The following is a 14,288-nucleotide window of genomic DNA, read 5'->3' as shown; positions in this document are numbered from 1 at the left end:
CTTTCTGAGGTCTCACAGGTGGTGTCATCTCCTGTGGACTTACCTGCATGTCTGGCATGAGCCTGAACTTGACGGGAGACTGGGGGTAGTGGAGAGCGGGGGAGTGCCGTGTGAGGGCTAACCAGAAAGTTCGGGCTCTCGGTCTACAATCTGCTGGGGTCTGCTGGAGGAACCACGTGGAAAAGTTAGATTAAGACCCCCTTTCTCTCTCTTCTCGCTCATCTTCTACCTCTCCAAAAAATCCTAATAAACTTTATTAAAATCTAAGGGCCGACACCTATTTTAATTGAACATAAATGAAAGATGTAGATAATAAATGAAAGATGTAGATAATAAGTATCACAGGAGTCTTCTTCCCTTAGAACATAAGTTCCTTGAGGGCAAGGACTGCCTTCTTCTTCTTGTATTTATATATCCCCAGTGCTCAACACAAGACCTGAAGCATAGTATGCTCTTCTTCTTTTTTTAAACCCTTACCTTCCATCTTAGAATCAATCCTGGGTATTGGTTCTAAGGCAGAAGAGCGGTAAGGGCTAGGCAATGGGGGTTAAGTGACTTGCCCAGGGTCACACAGCTGGGAAGTGTCTGAGATCAGATTTGAACCTAGGACCTCCCGTCTCTAGGCCTGGCTCTCAATCCACTGAGCTACCCAGCTGCTCCCCATGCAACAGTTCTCCTGTATTTGGACCTGACTCTCAATCCACTGAGCCATCCAGCTGCCCCCATAGTATGCTATTCTTAATTTTTTTTTTTAAATAAAACCCTAACCTTCTACCTTAGAATTAATACTATGTATTGGTTCCAAAGCAGAAGAATGGTAAAGGCTGGGCAATGGAGGTTAAGAGACTTCCCAAGGTTTTCCAGTTAGGAAGTATCCTGTGGTCATATTTGAACCCAGGACCTCCCAGTCTCCAGGCCTGGCTCTCAATTCATTGAACAACTTAGCTCCCCAGCACCTATAGTATGCTCTTAATTAATGTTTGTTGACTTCCCTGAAAAAGAAATCACAATTCCCTGAGGGCCAAGATCATGTTTTTGCCATTTTGGTAGAGGATGGGGTATTCTAGTGCTCAACACATGTGCTTGGCTGCTTGTTGACTTGACTTAACGTGACCTTGGGCAAGTCAATTAACTCTGAGAATCTAGTTTCAGGCTAGGTATAGAATTGCTTTGGCAGAGAAGATTCCCTATACCAGAGAAATCCCGGTCCCTGTCCAAAGGAAAAAATCTCAGGGGTAGGAGGGGAAAAAAAAACATAGCAGACTCCATTGTCCACATTTAAAATCCTACTAAGTTTCCATTGTATCTGCCAGAATAGCAAAAAAAAAAAAAATCCATTTCCATGGTGTTTGTCCCAATAGTCAATAAGCATTTATAAAGTACCTTCTATGTGTCAAACACTCTGCTGATTACTGAGGATACAAAAAAAATTTGTTTTTGCTCTTAAGAAGTTTACATCTAAATGGGGGGGGGGGGGTAGAAGGGGCAGCATGTGAACAATGATGTACAAAGAAAATCAACAGAGGAAAGATGGTAGCAGTAAAAGGTGATCAGGACAGGCTTCTCATAGAAATGTTTTAGATGAGACTAAAAGGAAGCCAGGGAAGTCATGAGATAAAGATGAGGAGGATAGTATTCCAGGCTAGTGAAAATTCATGGAGTATGGAGATAAAATGGAAAGTACTCAACAAATATTTGTTGAAAAATAATGAATGAGCTGCATGATCCTGAGCAAGTCATTTAACCCCCATTGCTTAGCCCCTAACACTCTTCTGCCTTTGAACCAGTACCCAAAACTGACTCTAAGATGAAAGGTAAGGGTTTAAAAGAAGAATTTTTAAATGAATGAATGAATGAAATTCTCTGGAAATTACAGGTGAGGAAAGTGTGAAAATATTAGAATACAAAAGGTAAAACTAATAGTGCTTCAGACAAAGTAATCAGATGGGAATTTTTCAGAATCCTAAATTATCATTGGTATAAATTTCTTGATACAGGGACCCACTTACTCTAACTAAGTGGCCACATAATTTCCTGTGTGGTTTTACCCATAAAATCTAAGCTATCCTGCAGTAACAGAGACAAATTTCTCTGGCAGTTTAAAGTTGGTCTAGTTGGAACTGGATAAGAATAAATGAGAAAAAAAGCAATTAAAAACAACAAGAAATTAGAAAAAACGAGACTCTTCTTCGATGTGAAAATGGTAAGACATAGCTGAGAACTTGAACAAGGTCCAAGTGCCCTCTCGCCAAGAGGAAGTGGGTCAAAAGACATAAATAACTCACGCTGGCTTTCAAATCTCCATAGAAATAAGTACTACAATGGCTTGAGCTTTCTGGAAAATTTCTAATGCAGTTTCATTGGTTTCCCTCTTGGGCTTAGAGCTCTCTCTTACTTTCTCCAGGGAGACTCCAGTGAAGCCAGTACCAGTGAAAATGGCCTGAAATTGGTCTCTAATGGCTTAAGCCCCAAGGGGGCTTATTATGTTGTCTCTGTCATACACCCAGAGGATGGTTTGACAGCAAATGCATGAAATAGCAAATAAATCACTGGTGCACTTGAATTTTCTTCACTAAATTGCATGAATATGAAATAGATAAAAGAGACATCGTTACAGAGATAGCTACATAGTCATTAAATAGTAAGATGGATGATAAATGATGATAGAGAGGTGAAAATGGTAGAGACATAGTCAAGTAATAGCTAGTTATTAAAAGATGATTGATAGTTGTAGATAAAGATAGGTACAAGATAGATAGATAGATGGATGTTATATAGATGGATGGACAGATGGACAGACAGATTAGATAGTAAGATAGATAGATAGATAGATAGATAGATAGATAGATAGATAGATAGATGATAGATAGATAGATAGATAGAATGGATGAATAGATAGATATATGGATGGATGGATGGATGGATGGATGGATGGATGGATGGAGAGATAGATGGATAGATAGATAGATAGATAGATAGATAGATAGATAGATAGATAGATAGATAGATAGATAGATAGGCAAGGCAACTAGGTAAGTGATAAATGATGGATGATAGATATAGATGGATATAGATAAAAATTGATAGATATTGATAGGTGGTTGATAGTGATTGATATTGATAGAGTGATAGATATTGATAGGTGGATGCAAATAGATGATAGACACATACACTTGCATATACATATAGGAGATCATTGCTAATATTCACCTATTAGCATTTATTGCTAATTGTAACAAAGCTTGAATTGAATCTGTCTAGAGACTGAATTCTTTCCCAAGAAGTTCCATGGCTTTATTTCCCAATTTGGCATAGCTAAATTGGGCAGCAGGGAGTATGAATGTCATCAACTCATGGATCCAGAGTCCAGACCAAGAATCTCTACTTACAGCAGGGGGTTTTGGGGCTGGAATATTGTATGTACAGATACTTTCACCATATCAGTGAAGTTCATTTGGTAGCCAAGGAGGGAATATGTTTGGAGATTATTGTGATCCAATAAGAGGCATCTAAAAATTTTTTTTAAAGGAAAAGAAGAAATACTTCCTATGAATTACCTAATAAAATGTGCCTCCATTTGATGACTTCCATTGCCCCAAAAGGCAATTCAATTCACTTTGGGATAGTTCTTATTGTAAAAAGGTTTTTCTGTACCTAATCCTAACCAAACAAAATACATTCTCTGAAACTTTTACCCATTGCTCCAATCTCTTCCCTCTTGGGCCAAGAAAAGTAAGTCTACTTTCTCTTCAACATAATGGTCCTTAAAACACTTGACAACATTTCCCCCAAAGTCTTCTCCATGCTCAACATTCTTTATTCCTTCAGCTGGTCCTTATCTGGCATAAGTATAAGGGACCATATTTTCCAAACTAAAAATATAGACCCATCGCTTCTCGGCCTTTTGGCTAAGATCAGGTGTAGTAAAAATACAGTCCCATGTTTTGACAAAGATTATTCCGTTCACAAAGCCTCGATGTAAATGTTTACTTCCCTTAGTTCAAATTGGGACTGTTCTGGGTATATGACGTTGTACTTATCCAGTCAAACCTTCGGAACAATGTATTCAGTTCTCTTGCTGGAGCCACATTTTGTGGTCAACTGTAGCAAAAAGAGCCAGGTTGATGTATATTTAATTTTTTTTTTAATCGTTACCTTCCATCTTAGAAATAATACTTATTATCAATCCTAAGGTAGAAGAGTGTCAAGGCCTAGTAATGGGGGTTAAGTGACTTGCCCAGGGTCATATAGTCAGCAAGTATCTGAGGCCATATTTGAAATCTGGCCCTCCTAACTCTAGGCCTGACACTTTATCCACTGAACCATCTATGTATGTTTAATAACAATCTGCTCTACATAAAGCTATTTCTCTGCTAGATGCTGCCATCTTAATCCTGAGTAAATCTCCTCTTCTGATCTTGAACAAAATGAAGTTTTGCCAAGCCCTTTTCTACTCATAATCATCCTCAGAAGGGCACTGAGAAAGTGTTACACCATTATAGAAATGGGTAATTGCTAAGCCAAAGAACTAGATGTTCCTGAAGTTGATTTTCTGTCTACCTTGAGAAAACAATGTACTAAAATGGAAATTAGAAGACTTGGGGAAATGAAGGTTGCATAGGGGAGAGTCATGTGTGACTTGGGGAAAGGAGCTCAAGTTCCTCCCCATTCTTTGCCAGAGAGAGGACTATAAATGTGAAATAGTGTATTGTCAGGCATGTTTGATTTGTTGGTTTGTCTGATGAACTATATTTTTCTCTTTAAAAATTTTTTGTTATAACCAATGGATTGTTGGAGAGAGAGAAATATCTATTCAGAGATGAAGATGATATAATCAATTAACCCATGATCATTCATTTTGTACCTACCCAATGCCAAGCACTGTGCTTGATGCTGAGGATACAAGTATAACAAGCAAAACCATCCCTTCTTACAAGGAACTAATAGTCTAATGAGGAAGATAACAAGGATAAGCATATATGTAGCACCTGGGATGGAGCATGTGGTCACCTCCTCTCCTTTTGGGCCGGCTCATTTATCTCCAGCTAGCCCTCATATCAGTAGATCTGAGGGTCCCGGAGATAGACTGCTACCATACATCTACAACTCACACTCTCTCAGTGTCCCAGGAGCAATACTGTTGTGGGAAGTATATACTTCTACTTCTCACTGTTATATGAATCCCTACAGGTGTGTTCCCCATTCACACAAAATCAGGCACTATGAGACCATTAGCTCTTAAACATAAAGCATTTAGTTTTAAAAAAAAGCAAGAATAATAAACATCATCACAGTTATCCAATGTAATACAAATGAAGAAATCATTAAAAGATCATAGTATAGAGGGGTAGCTGGGTGGCTTAATGGACTGAGAGCCAGACCTAGAGACAGGAGGTCCTGGATTCAAATCTTCCCTCACATACTTCCTAGCTGTGTGACCCTGAGCAAGTCACTTACATGGCTTACCCCTTACTTCTCTTCTGTGTTGGGATCTCTTAATAGTATTGATTCTAAGATGGAAGGTAAGGGTTTTTGTAAAGGGCTTTAAACCTAGATAATACTCTCCCACCAATACACACAATGTTCACTGGAGAGAATGATCACAAACTTACAGAAACCAACAATGTCAATTAACTCCAATCTAAATTGTCTTTATTCATACATCGTTATTTACATGTTAACTCCTCCTCTGGAGCTGTGAGTTCCTTGAGAGCAGAGATGAGGGTTGGTTTTGCTTCTCTTTGTATCATTAGGACTTAGCACAGTGGCTGGCACATTATAGGTACTTCATATAGGCTTCTTGACTTGACTTGGGAAATCCAACATTTTGTTCATTTTGGAATCATACTTATTTAATCTTCAGATAGTCTCTAAATAGTCATTTAATTTACTTCATTATGAGTTTTCATCACTTAAGCTCTAAAGCAGTGCCTACCGCCCCCTTTCCAGAAAAAATATTACTTAGCCCCCTGGAAATTAATTTTTTTTAATTTTAATAGCAATTAATAGGAAAGATAAATGCCCTTGTGGCCATCATTGCTCCCCTGGATCGCTGCAGCACCCACCAGGGGGCGGTGGCGCCCACTTTGGGAATCACTGCTAAAGCATTCACATGCAAATTAAGTAAGAAACTACAGTGCCTGGTGGCTTCCATTATTTCTCAGACCTAAACAGCTTCTCTCAATCCATTTATCTGAGAGTCAAAGCTCTATCCAGTCCTCCTAACAAGCTATATCCCTCTTCTCATTTTAATGACATTATAAATTGGGGGTAAAGAGAATCAGGCTACACATGGATGGTATTTGTTCTATTTCTTAAAATTAGCCACAGATTCTATAAGGTTTAGGTGAGGAAATGGGGCAATTATGAAATGGATTAATGATTTATAGTTGAGTTTTATTAATCATAGTAATAATCATATATACATATATAATCAAAAACCAAATAACCAAATTTAGGGCCATCATTGTATCCAAATTTTATCATTGTAGCCAAGTTTGAAGACTTTAAGCCTTAGAGTATTACTATGCAGGTCTACTGCCCAACCAACATTTAGTGAGCAAAACCAAATGCCAGTTGAAGAAGATTAGAAAGATAGATGGAGGATGAATGAACTTGATCTCAAGATGTTGGCTTAATACTGGACTCCATTGGTACAAGGAATGGTAGATAAGGAACCTTCTGGAGAATGTTAACAGGAGGATAACTAAGTCAGTGTCCCACCCCACTTCATAGTACTATGAACTTGGGAAAGTCCCTGGCCTGGGAAGGCACTGTCAGGTTGGTTCTTCCAAGAGGATATTGGCCTAATGTTGATTTCTGGTCACAATGATGGGTGAAGACTCATAGTCAGATTGGGTATTTAAGAACAAATCACAATCTTAGTTTGGAGACATTTCTGCGCTTTATATGGCTACTAAACTATAGTAAAAAAGCTATTCTAGTGTTAGGGGTCTTTGGTTACTGAGTGTCCATTAATTTATATTATTGGTCATTGCAAGCCTTGCCAATAAATAGATTAAGCTGAAATCTTTTGTGCCTCAGTCTCTCATTATCACAGATTTATCATGACATATTCCAGGCATGGCATATGACCAGTAAGAAGGCATGGAGTTGGGATAGAGAGTATTATGTGTGAAGAACAGAGAGAAGGCTCAATTATCTAGATCAGTGATGGGCAAACTACAGCCTGCTGGTCAAATGTGGCCTCCTGAAATATTCCATCAGGCTTTGAGACATTATTCCTAATCTAAAGAATACAATGAGTAGGATACAATACAATGAAACTTTGAAAGAGTTGCCTTAGAAACAGACTGACAGATGAGCATTTCCTTTCCTTTGGCCCCCTCTTTAAGAAGTTTGCCCATCACTGCTCTAGATCATAGGATGGGGAGTAATGTCTAATAAGGCTTGAAAAATAAGTTAGTGCCATGTCGTAAAGGGCTTTAAAAAGCTAAATGGACGTGTTTATATTTTTTCCTAGAGAAAATTGAATGAAACCAAATGAGTAGGGGAGATTTGTATGTTTAGATCTATATTTAAGGAAAATCATTTTAACCGCAGGATAGAGGATGGAGTGGAGAGCTAAGAAAGGGAAGCCAATTAGGAGACTATTGCACTGATCAAATGGGAGGCAGTCTGAGTACATAGAAGGGGTCAGATAGAAGAGGAAATTGTAGGTGTAGAGATGGCAAGAATTGTCAAAGGAATATATCGTTTTGTGATGAAGAGTGAAGAGACATGAATAATATTGAGGTCATAATCCTGGGAGGCTAGAAAGAAAGAAGAGCTTTCAACAGAAATTTGAATGAAGTTTGGAATGGGAAGGGTTAGGAAAAAATATGAACCCATATCTCCATGACTTCTGCCTTGAAATATCCAATAAGCAACTGGTAATTCAGCAGAGGATCATTGACTTAGAGACCCTCGAGGTCTCCCTGACAACTGCCCTTCATTTTACAGATGAGTCCCAAGAGGCTGAATGACTTCCCTAAAGTCACCCAGATTCATTTATAATAAGTAATGGATCCAGGATTCTAAACCAGGTCCTCTGACTCCAAATCCAGCAATCTCTCCATTATGCCACACATAAATTCATATATGTATTCTCTTGCGTATATTATTTACTTATTATGTTACATATATAATTTACACATTATACTACATGTAGAGTGTACATGTTATATTACATACATTATATACTTGCATATAATATATACATATATAAGTAAATATGTGTATTTTAAAATGTATAAGCATAATAGCCTGAGAATAAGTACTTGGATGGAACAGGATCGGCAGAGTCACATGCCTTTCCTACTTTGATATGCTCAGCGGAGATGAGTAAATTGAAGAGACAGTTGATTATCAGCAATTCCCTATTAAGTACCTACTCTGCTGCTAGGATCTGTGCCCCTTTTGCCTAGCTCTTTGATTAAGTGTACGCTATCAGTGTAACAGGCTTCAGCAGATGGTGACACAGAAGTGCTAATGATAAAAAAGAAAGGCAAAAAATAGTCCGAGGAGCTTACATTCTAATGGGTGAGGCAACAAAGGTATATAGAAGACACACACAAATCAAGAAACATAAAGATGTTCCCTTGGAAGGTCACACCTTTCCAGCTCTAGAAGGTTCTAGAAATCTGAAGAATGAGGCCAGTAGTATGCACTGGTTTGTTAACTATCCGTGGATCAGTCGTGTCTGACTCTGTGAATGGTTTGCCAGTTTCTTCTCCAGTGGATTAAGGCAAATAGAGATTAAGCAACTTGTCCAGAGTCACACAGGTGTCTGAGGTCAGATTTGAATTCAGGTCTTCTTGATTCCAAGTCCAATGTTTTATACACGAAGTCACCTAGCTGCCTCTATGTACTGGTTAGGAAACTGTAAATTCATGAAGAGTTCTGGCTTCAAAAAAAAAAATAGCCCCGTCCATCAGTCAAATTCTTCCCTCAAGATGAATTTCAGCTTGTCATCTGGGTCCCTGTCTTCATCTAAGACAATTTCTCCTTAAATTATGCGAGGATAGCAGAGATGGCGAAAAACATATATCTAAGCAGTCCCAGAGTCAGATCCAGAAAGGGAGGTCTCCTTTGAAAGGGGCAGATAGGTAGCTCAGTGGATAGAGAGCCAAGCCAGGAGATGCAGGGTCCTGGGTTCCAATCTGACTTCAGATACTTCCTAGCTGTGTGACCCTAGGTAAGTCATTTAACTCCCATTGCCTAGCTCTTGTTGTTCTTCTGCCTTGAAACCAATACAGAATATTGATTCTAAGACAGAAGATAAGATCTTTAAAAAGAAAAAAAAGTACAGAAAATTTGCCTTCCTAGACTGACATTTAGAAAAATGGTATTCTCATTAGAAGAGACTCTGATCCTCCCCCCACTCCTAGCATACCCTATTAGCCCGGCAGGTTCCTGCAGGTTGTTCTCATGTACCCAGAAGATAAAGATGATCTGGAACAAGAGTCTCCATCACTTTTCTATTTGAAGGCACAGGTCTGAGTGTGAGATCCCCATACTTGAATGGAGTATGCTTCTCACCCCATCTGCAAAGCCTCAGGGGGTTCACACCTGCCACTGAGAAGAAAAATCAACTCTCATTTTTGAAAGAGACAGAATCCATTTAGGCTTTGTCTGAAGCACTCCCACTTCTTTCCCTTGATGAACATAATACCATCTCTGCCCCACCCTCTCCCAGAATTCTCTTTTCTTTTTCTCTTTAGAGAGTTAGATACAAGAATATCCAACTGCTTAAATATCAAAGAAATCTCCTCTGAAGATGTAACTATCTTCCCTTTTCCCAGCACTTTTAGGGCAGATGTTTTGGTCCTGCATTAAACTACTTAACCAAAAGAGTCAAGAACTCAAATAACCAAGCAGAAATTAATCATCCCTAGCCCAGTGCCAGGCCTGGAGCCAGGAAGGACCTAGGTTCAAATCTGGCTTCATACTTCCTAGCTGTGTGACTTAAGTCACTTAACCCCAATTGCCTAGCCCTTACTGCTCTTCTGTCTTAGAACTGATACTAAGGGGGCAGCTGAGTGGTTCGGTGGATTGAGAACCAGGAGCCTAGAGACAGGAAGTCCTGGGTTCAAAACTGACTTTCAATACTTCCTAACTATGTGACCCTGGGCAAGTCACTAGCCCATGCATATCACTCTTCTGCCTTAGAACCAATATACAATAATGATTCTAAGACAGAAGGTAAAGATTTAAAGAAAATTAAAATGCTACACTTTAAAAGTCCAATTCTACCCCTACAATGTGTCATCCCCAAAACAAAGGCACTGTATACCGCTAATATGTCACCCCACATATGCAGGTATATATATATTAACAGAAAGTAGCATACTGTTGTGGAGAGAAAAAAAACAGTTCAAAATCCATTTGGTTGCACTAGTTGTTCAACCCTGACAAGTCACTTGAACTCTGAGTGCCTCAGTTTTAGCATCTGTAAAATGAGAAGGTTCACCACTATCCTCTCTACCTCTAAATCTCTGACTTTTCTGTTTGCATTCCCAGTACATGGCACAAAGTAGGTGCTTTAAAAACTCATTATTCGAGAGAAACATCAGTGGAGGCATGTTCATTCCCCGACTGAGTCCCTATTTTAAGAGATGACTCTGTGTATCTCCTGCCACAGCGACAGGGGAGATCAGGTGTTTGATAAATGATTTCTCACGACATCTCATGATGAAGCAACATCTGTATTTAATGTAGTGAAACCAAAGCCACTTCAGAAGTAAGAAAGGGCTCCTAATGACAAGAACATTCTTAGAATCTTGCTTTCCCCACCCTAGGTTGGAAGCAGGCTGAAGACTCCAAAATTTCCCATCTGGCTGTGTAGCATCAACAGAACATGTAGCATCCTTTTTAGCGACAACAAGTTGCTCCTATCGGACTGGAAGATGGAGCACCGCTTTGGTCTTTATTTTTACACCGGCCATCCGTCCCAGAAAGAGGCAGTTTGTCTTACAATAGGTAAGTGTGCCCAGCTCCCAGCGGGGAACGTTCTCAGGTGTTCCAATCTGTGTTTCTCTTCATGGTTAGCATGCCGTCTCAGCAGAAGACTTTTTGGGGTTCGTTGCTAAAAAGGAACTCACAAATTCAGCCTTTAATCCCCAAACAAAAGTATTATGGTGTGGCAATCCTAAATTTGCCTCACATGGAACCCAGGGCTTTTTGGAACAGTGTAGGTACAATGGATAGAGTGCTAGGCCTGGAGTCAAGAAGACTTGAGTTCAAATCCAATCTCAGACACTTTCTAACTGTGTGATGCTGGGCAAGTCACTTAACCTTGTTTACCTCTGTTTCCTCATATGAAAAATGATCTGGAGAAGGAAATGACAAACCATTCCAGTATCTCTGCCAAGAAACAGGATTAAATGGGGTCATCCAGACACAACTGAGCAACAAAAACAAAAGTGAACCTTTTTGGGCACATCACAAGTGGAAAGTGAATGGTCAGGGTTTCTCTGATACTTGGAATGAACTATTTTTATTCCTAGAAAAGGGGGCAAAAATACACACTCCTACTCTCACAACTAACCAATTTGGCCCCTACATTTTATTCTGAATAATCAACGTGAAGTAGAAATAGCAGAAGTGGTAGAAAGTTGGTGATAGAACCAATTATTAGCAAAGGTAATCTAGTCTTTGAACACCATTCCTAACGAATGGTATTGTAGTTAACAGTAATTTTAAAAATGCTCTATACCTTTGGGTTAGCCTCTGACTAGCACCCTCTGGTTGGCTCCCCCAGGGGACGACTATTCCAAATTACAAATACTTCAGGTTCAAGTTACTCTGTGGGTCTGCATTTTCAAGATTATGTCTTATAAGCCCCCGCCAGCATGATCTCTTTTTAATAGTTAGCAAAAGGATGCAACTATCTCAAAGCAAAGGCATTTATTGAAATGACATAGTAAGAAATAATCCTACCATAAATATACACAGTATAGGTAGTAATCAATCAATCAGTGAATTAGCATTTATTAAGCACTTTCTTTGTACCAGACACCATGTTATCCTAATGAGGATGCAAAGGAAAGTTTAAAAACAATCCACCTTCACAAAACTCATCCCTTAATGATGAAGACAACTCATATACATATGAGTATATATACAAAATAAATACAAGTTGGTTTTAGGAAGGTAGAATGACAGCAGTTGAGGGGGCAATTACGTGTATAGAAATGATCATTGATGCTATTCACATCAAGAAAAAGAACTGTGGGAGTAGAAACACAGAAGAAAAACAACTGCTTGATCACATGGGTCAATGGGGATATAATTGGGGATGTAAACTCTAAGTGATCACCCTAATGCAAGTATTAATAATATGGAAATAGGTCTTGATCAATGACATGTAAAACCCAATGGAATTGCTCATTGGCTACAGGAGGGGGTGGGAGGATGGGAAGGAAAGAACATGGAGCATGTAACCATGGGAAAATATTCCAAATTAATTAATTAAATAATTTTTTTGACAAAAAGAAAAAGAAATGATCATTGAACTCATGGGAGCTGATGACATCACCAAGTGAGAGAGTAAAGAGAGAAAAGAGGAATTTGGACAGAGCCTGAGAGGAAATCTCCAGACTCTGAGAAAAGTGGATACACATAAAGGGAAGAAATAGAAAGTACTCATAACTACATGTTTTCTGGAAACAATGTCAGATGCTATGAACTCTTCCATCAGGGTATTGTTATACCCTACTACTTAAGTCTTTTGGGAGGGGGAAGGAGTAGACACCCTCACATTTGGATTTCTCAAAGCCTCCTCTGTTTCACTCCCTTTGATTAACATCTGGGAAACCTATCATTTCCAGAGCAGAAGATTCCTTAACCCCAGGTGTCAAGCTCTTTAGAATACAGAGGAGGATCCAGCCAAAAACTTTTGCCTTAAAAGATCTAGGCAGATATTTTCTCTCCTCCTACCCCCATTTCCTGGTGGGAGAGGCTGGATCCTCCTCAGTCAGACACCTCACTCTAGGTCTTGAGGACTATTCAACATGCTTCCCATATTTCCATCTCTGCCCATCAATAGCACAAACAATGGCTACTTCCCCAATGACCGTTAAATATCTCTGATGTTAAGGGTTCCTTCTGTTTTTGCTTCTAAGTTTCTTCCATTAAATGTATGATCCTTGGTCAATCATTTAACTTTTCTTAACTTTGGTTTCCTCATCTATAAAATAGAGATGATCATAGCATCTACCTCACAAGGTTTTCCTAGGGATCAAATGAGAAAGTACTCTACAAATCTTTAAGAGCTATAAAACATGAGTCATTTTTATTAACTATGTATATATATGTAATGTAACAATAATAAAAATTATTGTTATTAATATTCTCTCCTGGAATTTTCTCATAGTCTTTGACTTGGAATTCAACCTTCTTGTCAACATTCTCTGTCTCTTAAAGTATAGCTATAGCAGGGGTTGGCAACGTATGGCTCTCGAGCCATATCTGGCTCTTCTGAGGGCCAGATATGGCTCTTTCTGCAGGAGCCATAAAGTCCATTTTTTTTCAGGCACTGTTACAGGAGCGGCCCTGGGAGCACTGTATGGCTCTCACGAAATTATATTTTTAAAAATGTGGCGTTTATAGCTCTCGTGGCCAAAAAGGTTGCCGACCCCTGAGCTATAGAATGGGTTACATACTAGTTCCAATGTAGTAAGAGTTAGCCGAGGACAGTATAATTAACTATGTTCAATTCCTGGTTCTTTCTCCTTCAGACACTCATTCTCACCACTGGGAAGAAGTTCAACAGAATGAGAACTGTGTCCCAGAACGACCGGTGGAGATGGTGATAAGGACAAAATGGAAAGAGGCTTCCGTTGAGTGGAATGGGACTCTTCCATTCTTCTGAAGAGAAAGACTTGATTTCTCTGAAGCATTTGACACTAGGAACTACCCTCTTTTTCTTTAAAATACTTTCCTTCTTTAGTTTCCATGGCATCAACTCCTCATAGTTCTTTTCCCCTATCTCTGATCATGTCCTTTCTGTTCTTTGCAGGCTCCTTATCCTCCTTATGACCCCTAAATCCTCAAGGTTCTTCAACTTCCTCCTTTGTAAAATGTGGAGGCTGAACATGAAGACCTCTAAAGTTCCCTCCAGCTCTAAATCTATGATCTAACTAAGAAAAGGAATAAAAATGTCATCAAAGAATTCTTTAATGGGAAAAGAAGATGGGCTTGTCTTCTGGACTTGACAGATGGATAGTGGCCAGAGCACTCCATAGCTAGCATCATCCACCATTTTAAGGTTTGCAAAGGTTGCTACA

At 39.2% G+C, this 14,288-nt stretch overlaps 1 protein-coding gene across 1 annotated transcript in view; it reads left to right on the top strand.

Moving 5' to 3' along the window:
• Window positions 1-13,873, top strand: part of MINDY4B (MINDY family member 4B) — a 48,471-nt gene extending 34,598 nt beyond the window's left edge. The window contains exons 11-12 of the mRNA XM_044669472.1: window positions 10,800-10,980; window positions 13,740-13,873. Coding sequence (XP_044525407.1) covers window positions 10,800-10,980; window positions 13,740-13,873 — 315 coding nt within the window. The remainder of the gene's footprint in view (window positions 1-10,799; window positions 10,981-13,739) is intronic.
• Window positions 13,874-14,288: the final 415 nt, after the last annotated feature.

This window comes from Gracilinanus agilis, chromosome 3, assembly GCF_016433145.1.
Source record: "Gracilinanus agilis isolate LMUSP501 chromosome 3, AgileGrace, whole genome shotgun sequence".
NCBI classification, from domain to species: Eukaryota; Metazoa; Chordata; class Mammalia; order Didelphimorphia; family Didelphidae; genus Gracilinanus; species Gracilinanus agilis.
Note: the sequence above shows the minus strand (reverse complement) of the source record. Positions and strands in the feature narration are given on the sequence as shown.